The 20,984-nt window shown below is 34.6% G+C and overlaps 1 protein-coding gene across 1 annotated transcript; it reads left to right on the top strand.

Annotated features, from left to right (window-relative positions):
• Positions 1–655: 655 nt before the first annotated feature.
• LOC140825809 (uncharacterized) lies at positions 656–19,697 on the top strand. Its single transcript, XM_073187781.1, has 27 exons — positions 656–804; positions 949–1,209; positions 1,495–1,554; positions 1,653–1,745; positions 2,489–2,717; positions 5,262–5,368; positions 6,111–6,170; positions 7,531–7,631; positions 8,442–8,536; positions 9,021–9,041; positions 9,206–9,301; positions 9,417–9,537; positions 9,663–9,842; positions 10,012–10,208; positions 10,606–10,877; positions 11,948–12,049; positions 12,127–12,303; positions 12,427–12,615; positions 13,278–13,519; positions 13,615–13,761; positions 15,494–15,749; positions 17,696–17,824; positions 17,907–18,047; positions 18,338–18,388; positions 18,467–18,634; positions 18,788–18,847; positions 19,232–19,697. The coding sequence occupies exons 1-27, from the start codon at positions 799–801 to the stop codon at positions 19,304–19,306; spliced, it is 3,636 nt and encodes a 1,211-aa protein (XP_073043882.1). The 5' UTR covers positions 656–798; the 3' UTR covers positions 19,307–19,697.
• The last annotated feature ends 1,287 nt before the right edge of the window (positions 19,698–20,984 follow it).

Here is a 20,984-nt window from a genome sequence, read left to right as displayed (position 1 = left end):
TTATAAATAAATTACTAATAATAACAAAAAATAATAAATAAATCACTAAAATAAAACAGTAAGATAAATTGATCATAATATTAACAATAAGAATAAATTTAATTTTAAAATATAATACTATAACATTATCTAATACGATTATTTAATAATAATTATTTATATTATGAATGATATGATTATTTAATTTAAAAATTATTAATTTACTATAATGAGTTTAATGACATTTTTATTAAAAAATAGAATATTTTGAATTGGATAAAAAAATATTTTTGGTTTATAAAAAAACCGGACCCTGACAGCAAAGTATTCAAATTTAATAATATAATATAGATCAATATCTTAAATTTGATTTTGAATCTATTTTTTCATCGCGATTTTGAGTTTACATATGTATTAGCTAAAACTCGACCTCAATTTATTAATTGGTTAATTCATAATATAGATTGTAATTTTTTCTCGACTTTATTGTATAAAATAGCAATAGACAGTAGATATAAAAATAATTTGGTACAATTTTATTTTATTTTATTTTTTTTAAATTCTTCATTCTTTTGGAAGAAAATATAATAACAATATTTTTTTTAAAAAAAAGCAACTGAGGTTAAATTAGTCATTCTATATATTATAAAAAAAAACCCGGTTCGTTTTCGAGACAGGAAATCACCTGATCCAAAATGAATCACCCACGCATTCAGGGAAACCCGAGCAGATCACAGCACTCGAAGACCAAAATTACCGAAGGAATTTGCCAGTAGGAAGAGCAGAAATAGCTCCTTCATTTTCCCCGATCGTCCTCCAATGGCGGTAATTCTGCGAGATCTGTATCCGTTTTGATTTATTATTGGTTTTTTTCATTTGTAAAATTGATGGACGGGATATTAATGCTTCTTTTCTGCGTTACTGCTTCATTTCGGAGTTTTTGATCGTTTCTTGTTATTGTTTCTTCAGGATTCTTCGGGCACGACGCTCATGGATCTGATAACGTCGGATGGTTCATCGACGAAGCTCCCCGCAGCATCGGCTGCTACGGCGGCGGCGCCGATTGATTCGTCGGCGAACATGGCGGTTGGTGCACCCGTGCCAGTGGCGGTGGAGAGGAAGTCGAAGAAGGGGACTCTAATGCAGATCCAGAGTGACACTATCTCTGCTGCTAAGGCGGCTTTCAATCCCGTCCGCACTAACATCATGCCCCAGAAGCAGAAGAAAAAGGTATTTGTTGTGGTTTACTCTCCTCAGAAGTAGTAGACTCGTGCACAGCTTTTGTCTGCATTTAATTGTGTAGTTGCTCTATTCTCGAGCTCCTCAACTGTGCTATTTCCATATTGGAGACATCTTGCTTGCAAGTTTGCGTTTTTATGGAGTCGAATTTGTGATCAGCTGAGTTTCTCTTGCGAATAGGCCCGTAGCCTTCTGTGACTGTATTTTTTTAGTATTTGGTGCATAATTATGTTGACATTTTCAATTGTTGATTTTTTTTGTCTTATTATGTGGCAGCCCGTTTCTTATGCTCAACTTGCAAGGAGTATTCACGAGTTAGCAGCCTCATCCGATCAAGTACCTGGCATTTTCTCGAAGATAGATTTTGTCTTTCTTGCTTTATGACGATTTTCTGACTTCATGATTCTCCTTTTTGGTTTGGTGAACATTTGTAGAAAAGTTCACAAAGGCAATTGGTACATAATGTATTCCCGAAGCTCGCAGTGTACAACTCTGTTGATCCATCCTTGGCTCCATCTCTTCTAATGGTACGAAAACTCGATAGCTGTTAGTATTTGCTTCAAATTTCTGCTCAGGAAACTAACACACACTCCTGTGACATATGAATCATTATAAACTACTGCAGGCGTCTGTCTTTGTTGTTTTCAAATGTATCATCTTAGAGATATGATCTCTAATTGGAGCTAGAAAGTTTTGTAAACATGGACAGGGGTGTGGCATGTTGGTCCGAATGATTAGTATTCTTCGGGCGAGCTTAACTTCTTGCAACTATAAAGAGTTACTACCGTTGCACTAAATCTTTTATGCCACCAAGATGGACTTTGTGGTCTAATGATTAATATGATTCATAAAGAGATGACGTTGTCCATATTATTTCAAGGCAGTTGTACTATAAAAACACAAGTTACATTAGCCATTAGAGCTGGAAGAAGTGCTTCAGAAACTTTCATAATATAAAAAACTGTTGGATATGGTTTTGAAGTTGAGATGATGACAATAGTGGAGCGCTATAAGTCCAAGAACATTGAAGACTTACTGCTTCACCAGAGACATTTAATTTTATTTACAGGACATGCTGGTTAATATTACAATTCAGTATTAAAAAGAGGAGAACAAGTTCTAAATGATCGGCCTTATCATCCTTAATGTCTGGAACTCAGTTTCCAAATAAGTCCATTGCACTATTTTTGTTTAAATATTTTAAGTTGCATGTACCGGTCATTTTTTAAATGAAATTTTGATTAGTTCTGCAATTTTTTTTAAATTGTAGCTTGACCAGCAGTGTGAAGATAGGACTGTATTGCGCTATGTTTATTATTACTTGGCTAGAATTCTATCAGATTCTGGTTCCCAAGGTTTAAGCCCAGGTGGTGGGATTCCTACTCCAAATTGGGATGCTCTGGCTGACATCGACACTGTTGGAGGGGTGACAAGAGCTGATGTTGTGCCTAGAATAATAGAGCGGTTAACTTCAGAGGCTTTAAATGAAGAAGTTGAATGTGAGTGATAGCCTATTTTTTCTTGTTTTGCTAATCATTACCATGCATATTGTTTTTTGCTATGTAGTTTGGATTACAGTGTATGAATTGAAACACGGTTCATGTCTAACAGAATGAGTGAATTATTTTGTGCTAATTTTTAAGTAATTACTAATTAGTATACGGTCAATTAAGTTCACTGCAAGATTGGGCTCTTTTCCTTAAGTACAGTTACCAATAGTAGACGAAATCAAGATATTTTGTGTCTCGATGCCGAAAACAAAAAAATATAATTGGAGATATAAGAGAGACGAGCGAAGAAAGTAAGGAGAGACGAGAGGGACATGGAAAAAAAGACTACTTCTACATAAGAAAGGCACAAGTTGTGGTCAATCTGTGCAATTTATGAAGGCTTTACCTTACCCTTTAAAGGTGCCAGTGTGTGCCTTAGTGAGAGCATGGCGCTCTGGCATATTTTTTTTTTTTTTGATAAGAAACTATTTTCATTAGAATAATAATTTGGATTACAAAGTATAGTAATCCTAAGAAATAAAATAGAAAAACGGAATTAAAGCAGAGATCTTAAATCAACAACAAACATAATTCCAATCTCTAATCACATCCGCAATAAATAAATGATTAAACTCCGGTAACGTTGTTGTCCACGTAGCGACCCTGAATCTGATCTTTGCCCATAGCTCGTCGAGAGACTCCGCCGAATCCGCAAACAATCTACTGTTCCTCTCCAACCACAGAGACCAAAAGATGCAGTGCATGATCAAGAGCCAGAATCTGCTATTCCTTCTTCCGTCTGCCATAGTCGTCTCCATGATAAATAAGTCCCGAGCCTTTCTTGGAAATGTCCAGTCGAAACCAAGCTCTTGCAGAACGCGTGTCCAAATTGCACGTGAAAAGGAGCAGTGCAACAGAAGATGGTCTTGGTTTTCTTCATATCTCTGGCATAGATTACACCATTGTGGTCTTAATGCGCAATTGAGCCATCGTTTCTGCCGTACTCATTAAACAACTATGAATTGGTGAACACGTCCTTTTAGTTTGGCAACTTGACTTACACATTAAATCATTGTATTCTCAAAAAATTGAAAAATTTGCTCGTTATTCATTAAACAGCTATGCATTGGTGAAGACGGCCTTTTAGTTTGACAGTTGACTAAACACACTACATCAGTCTCAAAAAATGAGAAGTTTGGGTCCTGTTCTCTTTGTGTTGATAATCACTACTACTGCTTGCAATGTTGTTTGAACTCTTAACAATCAGGATGCAACATTTTTTTCTCTATTGGCATATGCCACTAAGCCTGCCTTACTTATGCAATTGTTATCATTTAATTGCCAAAAGGGCTTTTCTGCTGGTTATGGTGTTTGCTTATTCATATTAATTTAGCAGCTGAGCTTAAGCCTCGTCGTAATAATCAGTTAAGCGTCATAGTTGATTGACAGTTACGGTAAAACACTAATAATTTCATGCTTTGTTCAAATGATTGTCCTCATTTTCTCCCCTCATGACTACTGATCACCGGTGAAATTAAGAAATTTATTAGATAAATCTCATTCCAGAAACACTGGTTAAAGATAGACACCACATGTATTCTTGCGGTTTTTGAGAAAATGGTTTTTAACAAAAAAAGCGATATCATAATTTAAAGTCTGTGGGGGAATGGAGATGAAAGGAGTGTTTCTGGAGAACATGGATTGTTGTGGTTGTTAAGCATTTAAAGTGACAGTCTTAGCATGGTTTTATTTGTCAAGAAAAGGAACACCTTATTGGAAGTCTAATGAAATGATCAAGAATTGGATGTGATTCATTCCATTGAATTGGTGTTTTGCTTTATGGGGTGGGCTACTAGCTTACTCATTGCCTTGCAGGGGTAGAATGGGGCCTAAACGAGAGGGGTTACCGGTTGGGTTGGTGACATGTTCCGGGTTCAAGTACAAGGACCTAAAGAATACTCTCTGTTTTATATGTTATGCACTTTTATTCTTGTTTAGCTTTATGATTTTGAGGTCCATGAGCCTTAATTACTGTGGCAAACTTACTTCTCGTTTGCTTGGGACTCTATTATAGCAAACCTTTTAGCTTATTCTTGACATAATAAACAGGATAAAGGGAGTCCAGGAATGGGGAAAAGTTGATTCAGTTATCAGTTTTCTTACTTCTTTGGACATACACCAAATGAAGTTGGAGAGATTCCATTTTAGCGGAGCTTATCATCATGTCTTTTGATTAAGATTAATTATACCCACCTCGAGTCTTAGACACGTTGAATTCAAATTCTTTAGGAAAGATATTTGATTTTTTCAGGATGATTCATTCTTACTGCATGACATATTTTTTGTAAGAGAAATAAAGAGCCTGTGATTCTTCATCTTGTCCTTCGTACTTTTTACCTTCTCTAAAATTTAAATTGAATTAGAAATGAAAGATAAATATGTGATTATTTTGTGCTTTTGAGTTAATTTAGTTGTTTCAAAATATATAAGATTTGTGTAAGCCTTCTTGCTAAAATTGTTCATTGATATTTTCTTGTTTTATTTTGTTTGAAGTTCATGCACGGAGACTGCAAGCCTTAAAAGCTTTGACTTATGCACCTTCTAGCAACTCTGAAATTTTGTCTAGGTTGTACGAACTTGTGTTTGGCATTCTGGATAAGGTTTGTATTCCCACACCAGGGGTTTACCCTATTTATTTACTTATTTTTGATTTTTGGATAATCTATGACCATTTTCTGCTGACTTTTTTTGACATGTGATAATTGGTCTGTAATTTTTAGAACTGCAAATTATTACTTATTTTGAATTGTGCTTATGTGTTTAGATCTAACACATCGTTGCACAATGTTTGGTACATCCTCATAGCAGCATCATCAGCTCATGCCTTGATCAGCTCACTGGTGTTGATCTATGAGTCAGTTCGTTAAAACTAAAGAAAAGAAAGTATTATTGGTTGGTTTGGTTTTGCTCTCAGTGGTCATTATGTTGTCATCCCTGTCTAGTGGAAAATCATGTCATCAATTATTTTTGTTTTATTCTTCTCTTGGAGGACTTGCGTCAGGGAGATGTTGAGTTGAAATTCATGAGAAAGGGCTTGAGTTTGTTTAGTCTTGTGAATGTTTGTTTGATAGGCTTTTATGATATTCTTTTTTTACTCAACAATTGAGAGGAATAATCTTCTCTGAGTAAGTTGATGCAGCAGCAGCAGTTTTTGTTATTGTTGTCAGTTGTCATTATTATTTCTAATAACAATTTTACATAGTTGCTATAGCTGTTGTCTGTTCATTTATCAGAATATTTAACATTGGAAAATGAGACGATTATTATGTAATCTTCTCCGAGGATGTTAAAACTTAAAGCAATTTTGAATTCTGCAGTGTTACATTAACATTTTGACTGCAGGTTGCCGACCCTCAGAAACGAAAGAAAGGTATCTTTGGAACGAAGGGTGCTGATAAGGAGGTAGCCATACCAAGTTACATTATATTATAGTTTTTGGTTTTAGGTTTATTTCTGCAGCTTGCTTAGATAGTTCACCTCCTTAGTATGCTACTCGTGATATTGTATTTTGTACTGGATTGAGGCAGTTGTATTATTTTGTCATCATACCTGTAAAAGAATAATTAAAACACCCTTGGTGTTATGTACTTCATGATGTAGTAGACCACTAGTCCACTGATGTAATTTGTCCTTATCATATCATTAATAAAATAACATTTCTTATAAAAAAAAGAAAAAAAAAGAATAATAAACAAGAATATTCTGCAATTCAAATCTGCTTTGCCTGTGGCCAAACTCTAGTTGCCGCATTTTGTGAACTTGAATCGTATTGGCTATTTTCAGGGGCTGAATCTCATCAGACATGATATCTTACTGCCTTGGAAAATACTATAGTTTTAGCTCTTTTATGCATCAGTTTCCATTATAGACCCTCATTTGCTATGCACCACAGGTCTATGGAAGGGGCTTCTGTTTGCGGATGGCACAGAATAATTGAACAGAACAACTTTGACAATCCAATCCAATCCAATCCTATTTTAGTTTTTGTTGTTTTAAAATCGAAGTCGTGAATTTCAACTGAAAAATGTTCTTACTGTTCGAGACACCAGAACAAGTAAAAAAGCAGTCTCAGGAACTCCCTTTTCGTGGTGCATTGAAACTTATATGTTTGCAACTATATGTTGCACAGTTAGAGAAAGTTCACGTCTTGTTTCTGTCTTACCCTCTATATTCAAGTGGGGGAATTGAAGTCGATCATGGTATTTGGCAATCTGGATTGGATTGGTTGTTGGAAACAAATGTTGTTCTCCCAAAATTTAGTGCAGTTATTTTATAAATATTACTCCTAGTAGTTTAGATAACTAGGTTGTTCAGCGGTAAAATTCACCGCAAATTCTCATAAAACCAAACTGAAATTGTGTTAAGGCGTCTTCTTGTCCTTCCTAATCTGCCCTCTGGAATATCTTTTGCTAGTCTTATTTGGTTCAACTTTATTGTCATGAGTTGTCTGATACTCTCTCCATGCAAAAACTATTGATGGTGCCATGGTGGCTAGTTTCAGACCTTCAGTATGCCTTTTTAGCGCACTAAAAGCACTTTTACTTTAACTATATGCTGCATTACTTTTTTGTATTATGCATGTTAATAATGAAATCCATGTTTTTGAATGTTTTTGGTTATTTGATGGTGCTTGTACTTGACACAGTTAATTCAAAACAGTTGTATTTATATGACACCGAAATTTTAATTCTTATTATCTTGTTTTGAGCATTCAAGTAATAGTGTCTTCTTTTTATTGTGTTTGTGGATGATCATCTCTCAGTCTGTCATTCGAAGCAATTTACAATACGGAGCCATTAGTGCCTTGAGAAGGCTCCCTCTAGATCCAGGAAATCCAGTATTTCTTCATCGCGCAGTGCAAGGGTTAGCTATCTTTCTTTTTGGTGATGTTTTGATTTAAAGGATCATGCAATGAAGCATAATGACTAATCTGTCACATACCGATGTTTCTAAATTTTGTTTTGTATACATGGATGTTGGTTTTCTAACTCAGATCAAAATTGTGAGACTTCTGTTGTCATGGTCTGGTTTTTAATAAACAAAAAATATCATTTTTCTCAGATTACAAAAGATTCTATTGTTTGTTTAATAAAAATTTCATTATTTTATTAAATTTGCATCTTCTCTATCTTCTATATCCTGATGAAATACTTATTATCTTTACTTGTGTATTGAACTTTTAAATTAAATAATCATATCAATTATAACATAAAAAATTAGTATAAAAGTTTTTAAAGTTTAAATTTTTATATAATCTCTCAAATTCACAAAAAAAAAATATTAACACTAATTTTTTTTAATATGTATGAACACATCGCATGCAAAGGAGCTCTAGTTTTACTTAAACAAGGTTGAGTAAGAATTTTTTTTGTTTTCCTATAGAATCTTGTGACTTTTGAACAAGGGTTTTGGAGAAAATTGTTTATGTTGCTGCAGTTGGTTTGAATAATTTACTTTTAATTTCATGGAAATTCGATAATGCCACCAGAAGTTGATTTTAAATTTGCTCATCGACTCGATTTGCCATAATGTCACGCACATTCATTAGGGAAATTAGTGTTTATCTGTTAGTACTGCATATATATATTCTTCGGGGACTGCGTAGCATCTTACATTAACTTTACATTTATATCTTTACACACCAGTTCTTAGGCCATTTCAATGTCATTGCAGTATTTCATTTTTGGATCCTGTAGCAGTGAGGCATTCTCTGGAAATTCTATATGAATTAGGCACAAAAGATCCGTATGCAGTTGCAATGGCTTTAGGTAATGCGATCACTTTGCGCTTTCAAACTTGTTCGTTCCATTATTTTGTGTTTTGATATGTGTTGAGTGTCCATTCTTTAGTCTATGTTTTTATTCTTTATTCCTGGACTTCAAAGAAGACTCTCTAAAGGTACTTTGGGTGAAAAAATCCTTACCAAAGTTAAGCAAATTGACTGGAACTTAAAATTCATATTCACGACCTTCATTCGAAATAAGTAAACTGTAGTCTAGATCGACGAGGAATGGAACTCTTTAAAAAAACATGTTCCTTTAGAAACTGTAGTCTAGATCGATGAGGAATGGAACTCTTTAAAAAAACATGTTCCTTTAGAAACTGTTAGGCCTAAAAGCAAACATGTTCTTTCAGCATCTGCCCTGCTACTACACACCTTGTATCACTGCTTCTAAAACGTTATATGCTCATCTCATGTTTGGATTTTAGATTTTGTATAAATTTTCACCATAAACTTTCCGGATTTTGCAGGGAAGCATGCCCAACCTGGTGGTATGTTCGCAATTCGTTTGCTACTGCCTTAATATTTTATTTAATCGTACAAAAACCGGTTTTATCCTGTAATAGCTGTTTTCCCTCACAATATTAAAAAAAATTGGCCTTAAATTCCCTTGTAGGCTTGTATGGTTATCTTAATCTCAGTTTCTATGAATCAGGGGCTCTTCAGGATGTTCTGCACTTACATGATGTTCTTGCTAGAGTTGCACTTGCTAAGCTGTGCCATACCGTGTCTAGGGCTCGTGCATTAGATGGTACTTCGATAACTACTGAACTTTATGCCTGTTCTTCACGCAAGATCTCTTTTACATATTTTTGACTGCAATTTATGAAGTAATGCTAACGATGCTTTTGTTGTTGCAAGTTCAGAACGTCCGGATGTCAGGTCTCAATTCAATTCCTTACTGTATCAACTCCTCTTGGATCCCAGTGAAAGAGTTTGTTTCGAGGCTATACTTTGTGTGCTGGGTAAATCTGATAACTCCGAGAGGTATGCATGAAATGTGCACAGTTTTTTTCTCAACCAATTATTGTTTTCAACTGGTTGTGATTTACTGTCCACGTCAAATAGATATTTACTTCTTAGACTGCTTAATTTTCTATCATTCATTATAGGACTGAGGAAAGAGCTGCTGGGTGGTATCGTTTGACTAGAGAAATACTCAAGCTTCCTGATGCAGCTCCTGTTAAGGATTCCGGCTCCGAGGCAAAAGATGCAGTTCCTCCGAAGTCCAGCAAAGATAAATCTTCGAAGTCTAGGCGACCACAGCCATTAATTAAACTTGTCATGCGCAGGTCATTTACCCTCTTTAACTTGTCCTACTCCTACATACTTGCATGCATATATAAACTATTGATATGCTTGTTAGTCTGGGTGTTTATAGATAGATCTTTTTATTAGGCTTGCGGAGGATTTTTTGACAAGCTTTGGGCATTACATTGCCCTTCTGCTGTATATTTTCAGGTTGGAAAGTTCATTTCGTAGTTTCTCGCGGCCTGTATTGCATGCAGCAGCAAGGGTTGTACAGGAGATGGGGAAAAGCCGTGCTGCTGCCTTTGCATTAGGTTTACAGGATATTGATGAAGGGGCTAATGTCAATACTTTTTCCGAAAGCAATGATTCATATGATCCAGATGTAAATCCAACTGCACCGTCAGAAGGTATCGACGGCGATTTGTTGAATCTATCACTGTACCATTATATAAATTTCTGTTTTCCAAAATTTTCTTCAACCACTGATTGTCACAATGAACTGCTTTAACTGAATGCAGCCAAGTGTCAAATTGTTTTGATGTCATCCTTCAAACTTAGCACATTTTGTGAATACGTCTGCGTTTGAGTACTCAAGAGCAAGATAGTAACTGTGACAAATTTTTATAAGCATTGCATTGAAATTGTTGCCTTTTCGTGTGATGCAAAATCATTCTGTGCAATATAACAAGCTTTATATTCTGTAGAAAGATTGAATTTGTATCTCTGTATAGGTTTTTTCTTTTCTTTTTTTTTTCTTTTTTTTTTTTGACTTCATTGATCCTATTTTTTTGCTTTTGTTGCTAGGTATGCGTAGAGTTCCCTCTTTATCTAGTGAAATGGGTGCTAAGGACACAATTGCGAGCTTGTTGGCTTCATTAATGGAAGTCGTCAGAACGACTATTGCATGTGAATGTGTTTATGTGCGTGCAATGGTGATCAAAGCGCTGATATGGATGCAAAGTCCACATGAATCTTTTGATGAACTAGAATCCATCATTGCATCCGAACTCTCGGATCCATCTTGGCCTGCAACCTTGCTGAACGATATATTGCTAACACTGCATGCTCGTTTCAAGGTACTCGGGAAAATGAAAAAGTAAAGCTAATCCATTGTTAATTTACTTTTATTGTCACGTGTTAATCTGTAATTGACAGATTTAAACTGTTTACTGTGGAGCCAAAAAGTCAATTGTCAAAATACTGAAGAAATATGGGCTCTCATCGAACCATATTTATTTGCTCTTAACGACAGTGTTGTTGTCGAGTTCCTTCCCTAAATTGTGAGGTGTTTTGCGGATTACTCATCCGCTATCCTTGTAAACTTTTCTATTATTATAATAAAATAATAGTTTTCGATAAAAAAAAAATTACCCATAGAATGCACAACTTTAATTCTACATTGATGTTGAAATTTAACATCACACTATACAACCTTAATTTTCTAATAATTTCATGTCCCATCAAGTTTGCCATGCCATAGGTGACCTCAGCAGAGATTTTCGGCTTGTGCCATATTTGTTCATGCCAAGAGAGTATGATGCTTGCAATATTGTTTAAAATTTTGACATCTATGTGATTTTTTTAAAGTAGTATTCTCTGTACATTAAGTTATAAAACATGGATGAATGGTGACTGAATACGAATTATACGATTGATAAAGTGCAAATAGATTACCTTTTGTATCTGAATATCAAATGACATTTGAAATAGAGTGTATACTCTTTATATTGTGATGTCATTCAGATTCAGGGAGCTAGATTTTTCTAGCAACTCAAGACAAGTTTCAAAGGAAAGAGCTTGAAGCTTGTTGGTTGAAAATATATCAGGACATTTAAAACATACCATCATTCGAAATGCTAAAAACCAGATATTTATTTGCTGACATTTCAAATTCAGAAATACGTAGTGTTGAAAAGAACATAATATCATCTCGCAGTGTCACAGATAATTGTTTGCTTGGCATTTGATTCTTGCCTGCTAGTTTCAGTGATATTTTTTTATGCGTTTTAGCTTATGTGTGCAATTTGAAATTGAGGACTTTAACACAGTCCTCAATTTAAGAAGGTTCATATGTTAATTTTCCTGCATACGTTTGTTCATGTTTTTTGTTCTTACCTTAATTTTTTTAATGTTTATGGTTCATTAGGCTAGTCCAGATATGGCGGTGACTCTTCTTGAAATTGCAAGGATATTCGCAACCAAAGTTCCAGGGAAGATCGATGCTGATGTGCTTCAGCTTCTGTGGAAAGTAAGTTAAGATGACCAAGTCAGACCCGTTCCGATAATTTTGATTCACTTCTTTGCCTGATCAACGCTTGTTTGTAGACTTGTTTGGTTGGAGCTGGACCAGATGGAAAGCACACAGCTCTGGAAGCTGTCACAATAGTTCTTGATTTACCACCTCCCCAACCTGGCTCGGCCTTAGGATATAGCTCAATTGACAGGGTGTCTGCTTCTGATCCAAAGTCAGCACTTGCGCTGCAGCGATTAGTTCAAGCAGCAGTAAGTGATTTGATCAATTAATTGATCCTGTATGTTTAACTTGTTGGTAATTTCTTATTTCATCCATATCCCGTGGATTGATTTTTCTTGCCATTTGCTTATTTTTGTCTCTATTTAATGTAGGTTTGGTTTCTTGGAGAAAATGCAAATTATGCAGCTTCTGAATATGCTTGGGAGTCAGCAACCCCACCTGGTACTGCTTTAATGATGTTGGATGCAGACAAAATGGTTGCTGCTGCCAGCTCTCGTAATCCTACTTTAGCTGGTGCTCTGACACGACTCCAAAGGTGTGCTTTTAATGGAAGCTGGGAGGTATATGCTTTGTAATTTGGCTTTCTTCCACATGGTCTCATCACACAAGTTGACAATATTGACGTTTGAACCCATTTTATGCTAGACATTTAAAAAATTTTACTCCAGTGTTACTACTTGTTGAAAATCATGGTCTATCAACACTATAACCAAACAAATATCTCTCTTAAATTATATTGTATTTCACACATCTTCGATATAAGAGGAATATGGATGTTGCAAAATTTATCTTGATATCTTTCAGAGTCTTTCGGTTTAGAATTCTGATATATTTTGCTTTGCATGTGCAAATGAATATTTGATGCCACCTCTGGTCTTTTAAAAAAAATGAGCGCCTAAAGACACTTGTAGGAAATAAATTCAAGTCTGAATATTTTTATTTCTTTCCCAATGTGAGATGAGTACTATTTTATATTTTTCGATGTGCTTACAAGATATGATTGAAAAATTTGACGAGAAAGATTTTAGTAGTGAAACACATTAAAATAAACTAACCCTTCTCATGAGTCCTTGTTTTAATAATTTTACTTGGTAATTTTCCTCTTTTTGCTGCATTCTTAGGATATATTGTGAAAATAGCATGGTAAATGATACTTCATTGGTTCTTAATTTTCAGGCATACCTTAAAGTTTCTTTGGCCTATACTGATTTTGTTGTTCCAGGTCCGAATTATTGCCGCTCAAGCACTGACTACACTTGCCATCAGATCTGGTGAGCCATACAGGCTACAAATCTATGAATTTTTGCATACTTTGGCTCAAGGTGGTGTACAGTCTCAGTTCTCAGATATGCACACTAGTAATGGGGAAGATCAGGGAGCAAGCGGCACTGGCCTTGGATCATTAATAAGTCCCATGTTAAAGGTCCTAGATGAAATGTATGGTGCACAAGATGAACTTATAAAGTGAGCAGTGAGAATTTTGTTACCTCCTTGAGGCTTGCTAACTTGTTGAAAAGTTATGCTTGGAGCTTAATTAAAACTTGTACTTGAATGTTCAGGGAGATGCGGAATCATGATAACGCTAAAAAGGAGTGGACCGATGAGGAACTTAAGAAGCTCTATGAAACACATGAAAGATTGCTTGATCTTGTCTCGCTCTTTTGTTATGTTCCTAGAGCAAAATATCTTCCTTTAGGACCAACAAGGTATGACTCCCCCTTCTGCTTCACCTTGCAGAAACTGAAAGCTATTTAGTCATCTGAGAAAGTGTTCAATTAAAAAAATTTAACCATAGATTAGTAAGAAAATTGTAGTTGTTAGCACTATTTTTTTCCTAAATATTATCACTGTGGCCTGTGCTATGGTGTTTTGTCTTCCTAAAGGTGAAGAAAGGGCATTTACCTCTGCATTGGTGATTTTCTTCCTGATGTTGATAATTCAGTTTCCCAGTATCTAACCACAGATAGTGCATTTTAAAAGGTGGCAAACATCAAGCACTGCTGGGACTTAAAGTTGAAATTTCAAAATTGAGGAAAATTTACTCGTTCGGGTTAATAACTGTGGCAAAATATTGATTGTCATTGTCTTTGAATTTGTAAAAACGAAAAGACAACACTATAAAACTAATCCAATGAGAAGAAAAACTTAATATGATTGTACTAAGTTGAGAAGGATTGTACTAATGGTTCAGCAGGAAAATTGGGGACAACCATTTTTGGTTGGGTGGTGGGTGATTGTACCCTCTGATGGTCGTTGTTGAGAAATTTGGCTGTCTGAGTTAGGAAAGAGCATAATGCGTGAAAAGTTGGTTGGGTGTGCAGAGGTATTGAGAATTTATGGCATTGCGGTGATGCTTAAAAGTCTTTTCACATATTGTAATCTTTTAGAATTTGATGACAGCACTTTCTTCATTTCTTAAATCAAGTTGCCATTATTTTGGAAGTGATAATGCAACCAACACTTTCAGTCTCTTGTTTTCTTTTAACTTGATAACTAACAAGCAAATCAATCTTTAGAATTGCCATGCATTTGAGAGAATCCCAAGCATGATGAGTTGAACAATGTATGGAGTTAGTCTAGGTATATATAAAGCAAGCATTTGAACGCAACTTGAATCCCTTTTTCTTAAAATATTGTGCTTTTGATTTGACTTAATTATATCTGATTTGCCAAAAGACAGTTTCTTATGGTCTAGTTGAAATAACCGGAGCTTAGAAATATCAGTTTGATGTTCCTCTTGAGTCAGCAATAAAATTTTGGTTAATGGTGAAACCATCTGTGCGAATGATAGGATAGATACCTATCCACGTGTCTACTTATTTGTGTGGGCAAGTTAAGTGAACTCTTCTATATTATATTTAAATATAAAATTATACAGTATACATTCAAGTTAAGTGAACTCTTCTATATTATATTTAAATATAAAATTATACAGTATACATTCCAAGGATTCCAAGATTTGGTTAGTTGACAACTAAAATTCAAATTTTGAGAAACATAATGTAACTCCGTTGAAGAAAGTTATTTTTTAATTTACCAGTATCTTCATAGTTCTTTTCATAGTTCCCTGCTTTGGCATGCACTAGAAGTTAGTAAGTTATATATTATTATGCGGTGATGATAAGCGAAAGATAAACAAATCTTTGATTCTCCGTAATCAGTTGTGCGTGTGTGATGTTTGCCTGTTCAATAGTGTCTTGGCGATTAATTTTGGTGTATTGTTACTGTAGGGTGAATGTCTTGTTTCAAATTGTTCGTGTGTTGTGTAACTGTACGGTTTTCCAGTGTCCTTGGACTGAAAGCTACTTTTTCACATTTTTGTTATTTTGAGATGTTATCATCCATATTTTCTGTTTGTATTTTTGTCATAGTCAGAATTTCAACTAGAAATCAATCTCAACGTGTTTCTTCTTTCATTTGATTTTGCGATTGCAACAGTGCCAAACTTATTGACATCTATCGCACTCGGCATAATATAAGTGCATCGTCAGGCCTCAATGATCCTGCTGTTGCGACAGGGATTTCTGATCTTATTTATGAAACTACAAGAACCAGGATTCCTGATCTTATATATGAAAAGACTAGAAATATGTCCGTTGAACAAGATGTACTTGATGATGACCTAGTTAATGCTTGGGCTGCAAACCTCGGTGATGATGGCTTATTGGGAAACAACGCACCTGCGATGAACAGGGTGAGAGTTTATCAATCTGTTTACATGTAATGGTTTTAACTTGAGTTTTAAGCATGATTGTACCCTGTATTAGTATATTTTTTTCTCAAAACAAATGTTTTAGTTTTTGAAGGATGTCATGACTACCTGTTTTATGCTAGCTATTTCCCTTTCGTAACAGGCTCATGGATGCGATTTTAAGTGTTTGCTTCCTGAAAAAAATAATGATTGATGGTTGAGATTTATTAGGGAAACACCCATCTTTTTCAGATATTTTTTGCAGTTGGTTTGCCTTATTGAGCCAGTGAAGATACTTAGGATAGAGTAATGAATGATGACGAATGTCATGTATCGTAGATCCTAAAGCGTGCCACTTGCTTAAGATTTCTCAAACACGTATAATTATTTGCCAAATCCAACATAGTTATAGATTATAGTCGGGTGTTTTATCTTTAAATGTTGTTATGGTGAGCATGCCTTAAGAAATTAATTTTACAGGGCATGGGGGCTAGCATGACCATATTTCACCTTGAAGCCGTATCCTTCTAAAGTTGAGAATTATTATGTATTGGCATTTCTAAAATGATTATGTTCGCTCTCAGATACTAAATAAATCATGCATAAAAATGAATAAAATAGCAATTGATGTGCATTTGTTCTAGCTATTCATAAAAAGTAATACACATGCAAGGCATGACACAAAAAATTGTCTGAATACATATATTTTGATGTGTGCTTGACTTACACAATTTACACAGATGACAAATGTTGCAAAACAAATATTAATTTTAATATCTTTGAAATTCGTTGTTAAGTTATATGTTTCATTATTATATTTATTTTATCCTTGTCATGCCATGTCTTTTATTTTTGAAAATTTGCATGTTGTTTATTTTCTTTTTCCCTCTCCATGAAAATCAGACCATTACAATAAAAATTTGTGTGTTTAATTGTATTTTTCGTTTCTTTGGCAATTCTAGTGGTACAAAAAATTTTAAATGAAAAATTTTATGGGAATCTCGCCAATACAAATTTTGGTTGGGAGGATATTTTGTTGTAATAATTGTATTATGAATTTTTATATTGTTCATTAATTGCTTTGATACAATCATATTTTCTTGCTAAAATAAGATGTGAACTTTATTTAGTCTGGTCTAATGGGTTATCAGAATATAATGATATTTGTGGTCAGTTTAGATAAATGAGATGTAGCTTAAAAAGCATTTATTATGTTGGCTTTTTTAGGTGCTTTTATTTAGAAAAAAACACTTTTAGTATTTTCTTTAGAAAAGCAGAAGCAAGTTTAATATTTAGATGCAGTAGTAAAGGAGAGCTCATCTTTTATTTAGAAAAAAATTAAATCAGATGTTACATTTTTGGCTTCTGGAAAAATGTTTGAAGCACTTTTTTGGAATGAGTTTCTCTATCAAAACACTATTTTTTTAGATATGAAGTTTTTATTTAAAGAAACTCTCTCTGTCATAAAAGTTTTTGTATCCAAATGCACTCTTTATATAACAAATCATCCTATGAAATGAAGTTTTATTTTGATGGCATTATCTGATATCATTTAATTCCATTTTCTGGGAGAGAATACCTTATGTCTCTATCTATCTATCGGTTGTAGCTTCTAATGTTGGACACTAATATTCGTCATTCTAGTGGTTACTGGAAATATTCTTACTGAAAGTAGAGGTCAAGTGAACATGAAAATTCTAGCCGATAAAGGAATTGTTACCAATGAACTTCATGAGTCAATCTCCAAATCCTTCTCGAAGGAAATTCAAAGGGAACAAAAGAACCATTTAACCAAGTTGATTTTGCATTGAAGCAACTTCGTGAACTCTTATAATTTTGGGTTATTTATGTTGTATGCTGCCATGTCATTTCTGTAACACATATGAAACTTGTTCCTATTGTTTTGATTGTATGTGACAATTTCACTCTATATGTTTGCTTCACAACAGGTTAATGAGTTTCTAGCTGGTGCTGGTACGGATGCTCCTGACGTTGAGGAAGATAACATTATTTCTAGACCTTCCATGAGTTATGATGACATGTGGGCAAAGACTCTGTTAGAAACAACCGAGATGGAGGTTAGCATCACCAATCTACTACATGGCCTAGCTCCCTTAAATCTATTGATGGGTGATATTTATAATCTATCTTATTCTGCAGGAAGATGATGCAAGATCTGGGTCTTCTTCCCCAGATTCAATTGGATCTGTTGAGACATCCATATCCTCCCACTTTGGAGGACTGAACTATCCATCATTGTTCAGTTCAAAGCCATCTACTTATGGGTCTTCTCAGTCCTCCGTATGTATTTATAATTGTATAATTTAATATTTCATTCACACCCATGTGATAGTTCTCGTGTTCATCTATACAATTGATTTTTACCTGCTGAATGCTATCAATCTAAGACACACATGCAAAGTTGGCACAGTTTCTTAATTTCCGAAACAAAATGACGTTTATGTTCACTTATGAAAGGATTTCTCTGGCTAGACTCAATTATATGCCTATAAATGCTAGGGATCTTCTGCGCATGTGCTAAATAGTGGATAAATGTTTCTGTATGTGATTTGCTTGAGTCGCTTATGCAGGAAAGGGCAGGTGGAAGCAGATACAGTGCGTATGAGGGGCCTGGTTCTCCGGTTAAAATTCTGAACTTGTGTTTTTCGACTCTCTTTTGAAACGGAAATAAAAAACCTCTGATATTTGACAAATTGCAGATTAGAGAAGAACCACCTCCATATTCATCACCCGATCATCGAAGATACGAATCATTTGAAAATCCATTGGCCCCTGGTTCACGCAGTTTTGACGAAGGGCGAGCTTCTTCAGGGGCTCCACAGTTTGGGAAGGCGCTTTATGACTTCACTGCTGGTGGCGAGGATGAGGTGAGTTCGATATTTCTAGACTTCTTTTTATGAAGTTTTGTTGGGCGATCTCGGAAATAGCTAAAGCTGGAATTCCGTTTTAGCTCTCGACGCCTCGCCTACCTTCTTGGAGGTGTTTGCCTGTCTTTACTCTTTAGCATGTTGCTAATGCAGCTAAATCTTACGGCTGATGAAGAAGTTGAGATTGAAGATGAAGTAGACGGCTGGTATTACGTAAGTTCACTGAAACCTGGAAAATTTTCCTAGCCAAATTTTTTTACTCAAAAATGTGATGGAATGGAAGTTTTTCTCAGTCACGTATTGAAAGTTCTGTGAGCTGTGGTTGTTATCGCCAACCCACTTCACACATAAATTAGTAAGTTGTAGTCAGGTAGTGCACCAAATCCTACTCAAATTCGAAAGGCTGGAATCTTGTAACACTGGAACCATCAAGTTATCCACCTACCGATTGGGTTATTCATTCATTCTATAGATGGATCACATAAAGTCACTTCATGTGGCGCCTGCTTCAAATTTCTTTCTTAGTTTCTCGACCAACTGTTCCAACTTTTGGAGCATCTGCCTTCGTATGGTTAGCTAACGCATTGGCAATTTCAGGTCAGGAAAAAACGTCCCGGGAGGGATGGAAAAATGGCGGGGCTGGTTCCCGTGCTTTACGTCAGTCGATCTTGACTCCAACAATGATGTCCACACATTGAGCCGTGTTCTTGATCTTGCACAAACTCAAAAGTTAGTGAAACTCCCGTTTTCGTTAGTTCACGTTTGTTTTCTAAACCTAGATTGGTTTGTCATCGTGTCGATTTTCAGCCAAGGTGTCTCATAGATGTTATATATTCATATCTGTGTTGTACCTTATTTACATCCAGTTGGACATCGATGTTCATATTGGTGGTGTTCCTTATTTACATCCCGTCTGTCCTTTGACTCTGCTTGTATAAACAATTCTGACCTTGCAATTTTGCATCCTCAATTGTTTTAGCCATCTTTTCCTCGGGTAATCATGTCGTTATAGTTATGATTAAGATTTCGATTTCAAGATCAAGGGTATCCATTGTATTTCTAACTTGGCTTTAGATATTTTGCAACTTTTGCTTGAGTTTTTGTAGATTCTTGCATGTTTTACGTCTTACCCTTTCAACCCATTACTGTTAGACCACAGCATTCTGTTCAATAACCGAATTGATCCAAACTAATTGTAGAGATCAAACTTTATTCTACAAGGAAAAAGAATCGAACCGAATCATTATTTAACCAATATCGAAATTATGGAAATGAAGTTGTTAAGAATTTGTTGGTACGGGTACGTGGTGTACAAAAAGTTAGCAGAAAAGTGTCGCAAAACTTTGAAAGAAAACCAGAAAAGTAAGTCGAGGGTTTTTAAATCGAATTTGCTCTACAAACGGTGTTTATTGAATATGATAATCGTCTTATAAGATATGACTTGTGTTTTGTGATATAAGCTTTCCAAATTATAAAATCTAACGAACTGTATGTTTTTTGAACTCCCTAGTAAACAGAAACGAAAATTTTACGCAAAAATATGCACTGAAAGAGAATATATATTCCGAATATAGAGGTCTATTTATATTTTTCCAAAAGTCGTAGGGGCATATTCGCAATTTGCTCTCTCTAGGTTTAGATTTAACTTGATTTTTGAGATATTGAATCTAATTGTGCGGGGCGGAGCTAGGATTTTTAGGATAGAAAAATTATATATTCCAATATAATTAGTGACGAATTAATTTTAACAATAAATAATTTTTGACTTCTATCATAAAGGAAATTTGTTTTAATAAAAAATAATAATTTTGTATAATACAATTATAAAAAATAAACTTGTTTAAAAAAATTACTTAAAAATTAGAAGTAACTATATTAAAGGTTTTACACTATTTAAAATACTAAAAAATTAATCCAAATATTAAAATTAGAATATAAAAATCGTGTCGAATATCAAATTCAAAATTCTCCATGTTATTTGCTTGCAGGGAGTCAGGGACAGAGCTAGACAAATTTTTAAGGGTGAGGGGTTGAAAAGAAATATTTGAAATAAGATTCATACTATACAGATACAATAAGATTTATATAATACAAAATTTAATAAAAAAATTCAATTTATCAAAATATCATGATAAATTCAATATAAAGTTTTATTAGATAATAGCAAAATCTCACGATATAATTGTCATAAATATCGATGTACGATATATTTGTTATATGTTAGTATTATTTTTGAAATAATTAACAATTTAAAATAAAAATAAATATAGATACTGCATTTGATATCCACTCAAGCTACTATCCAGAATCCAGATTAGCTCGTGCTTGATTTGCGGCCGTTGTGCTTGGG

The sequence above is a fragment of the Primulina eburnea genome, chromosome 3 (genome assembly GCF_022965805.1).
Source record: "Primulina eburnea isolate SZY01 chromosome 3, ASM2296580v1, whole genome shotgun sequence".
Classification (NCBI taxonomy): domain Eukaryota; kingdom Viridiplantae; phylum Streptophyta; class Magnoliopsida; order Lamiales; family Gesneriaceae; genus Primulina; species Primulina eburnea.
Note: the sequence above shows the minus strand (reverse complement) of the source record. Positions and strands in the feature narration are given on the sequence as shown.

Excerpts from the sequence above, each read along its gene's own strand:
- LOC140825809 (XM_073187781.1), top strand. Across the intron at positions 10,878-11,947 it reads CACTGCATGCTCGTTTCAAG|GCTAGTCCAGATATGGCGGT; the intron begins GTACTCGGGAAA and ends ATGGTTCATTAG. Across the intron at positions 18,848-19,231 it reads AAGTAGACGGCTGGTATTAC|GTCAGGAAAAAACGTCCCGG; the intron begins GTAAGTTCACTG and ends TGGCAATTTCAG.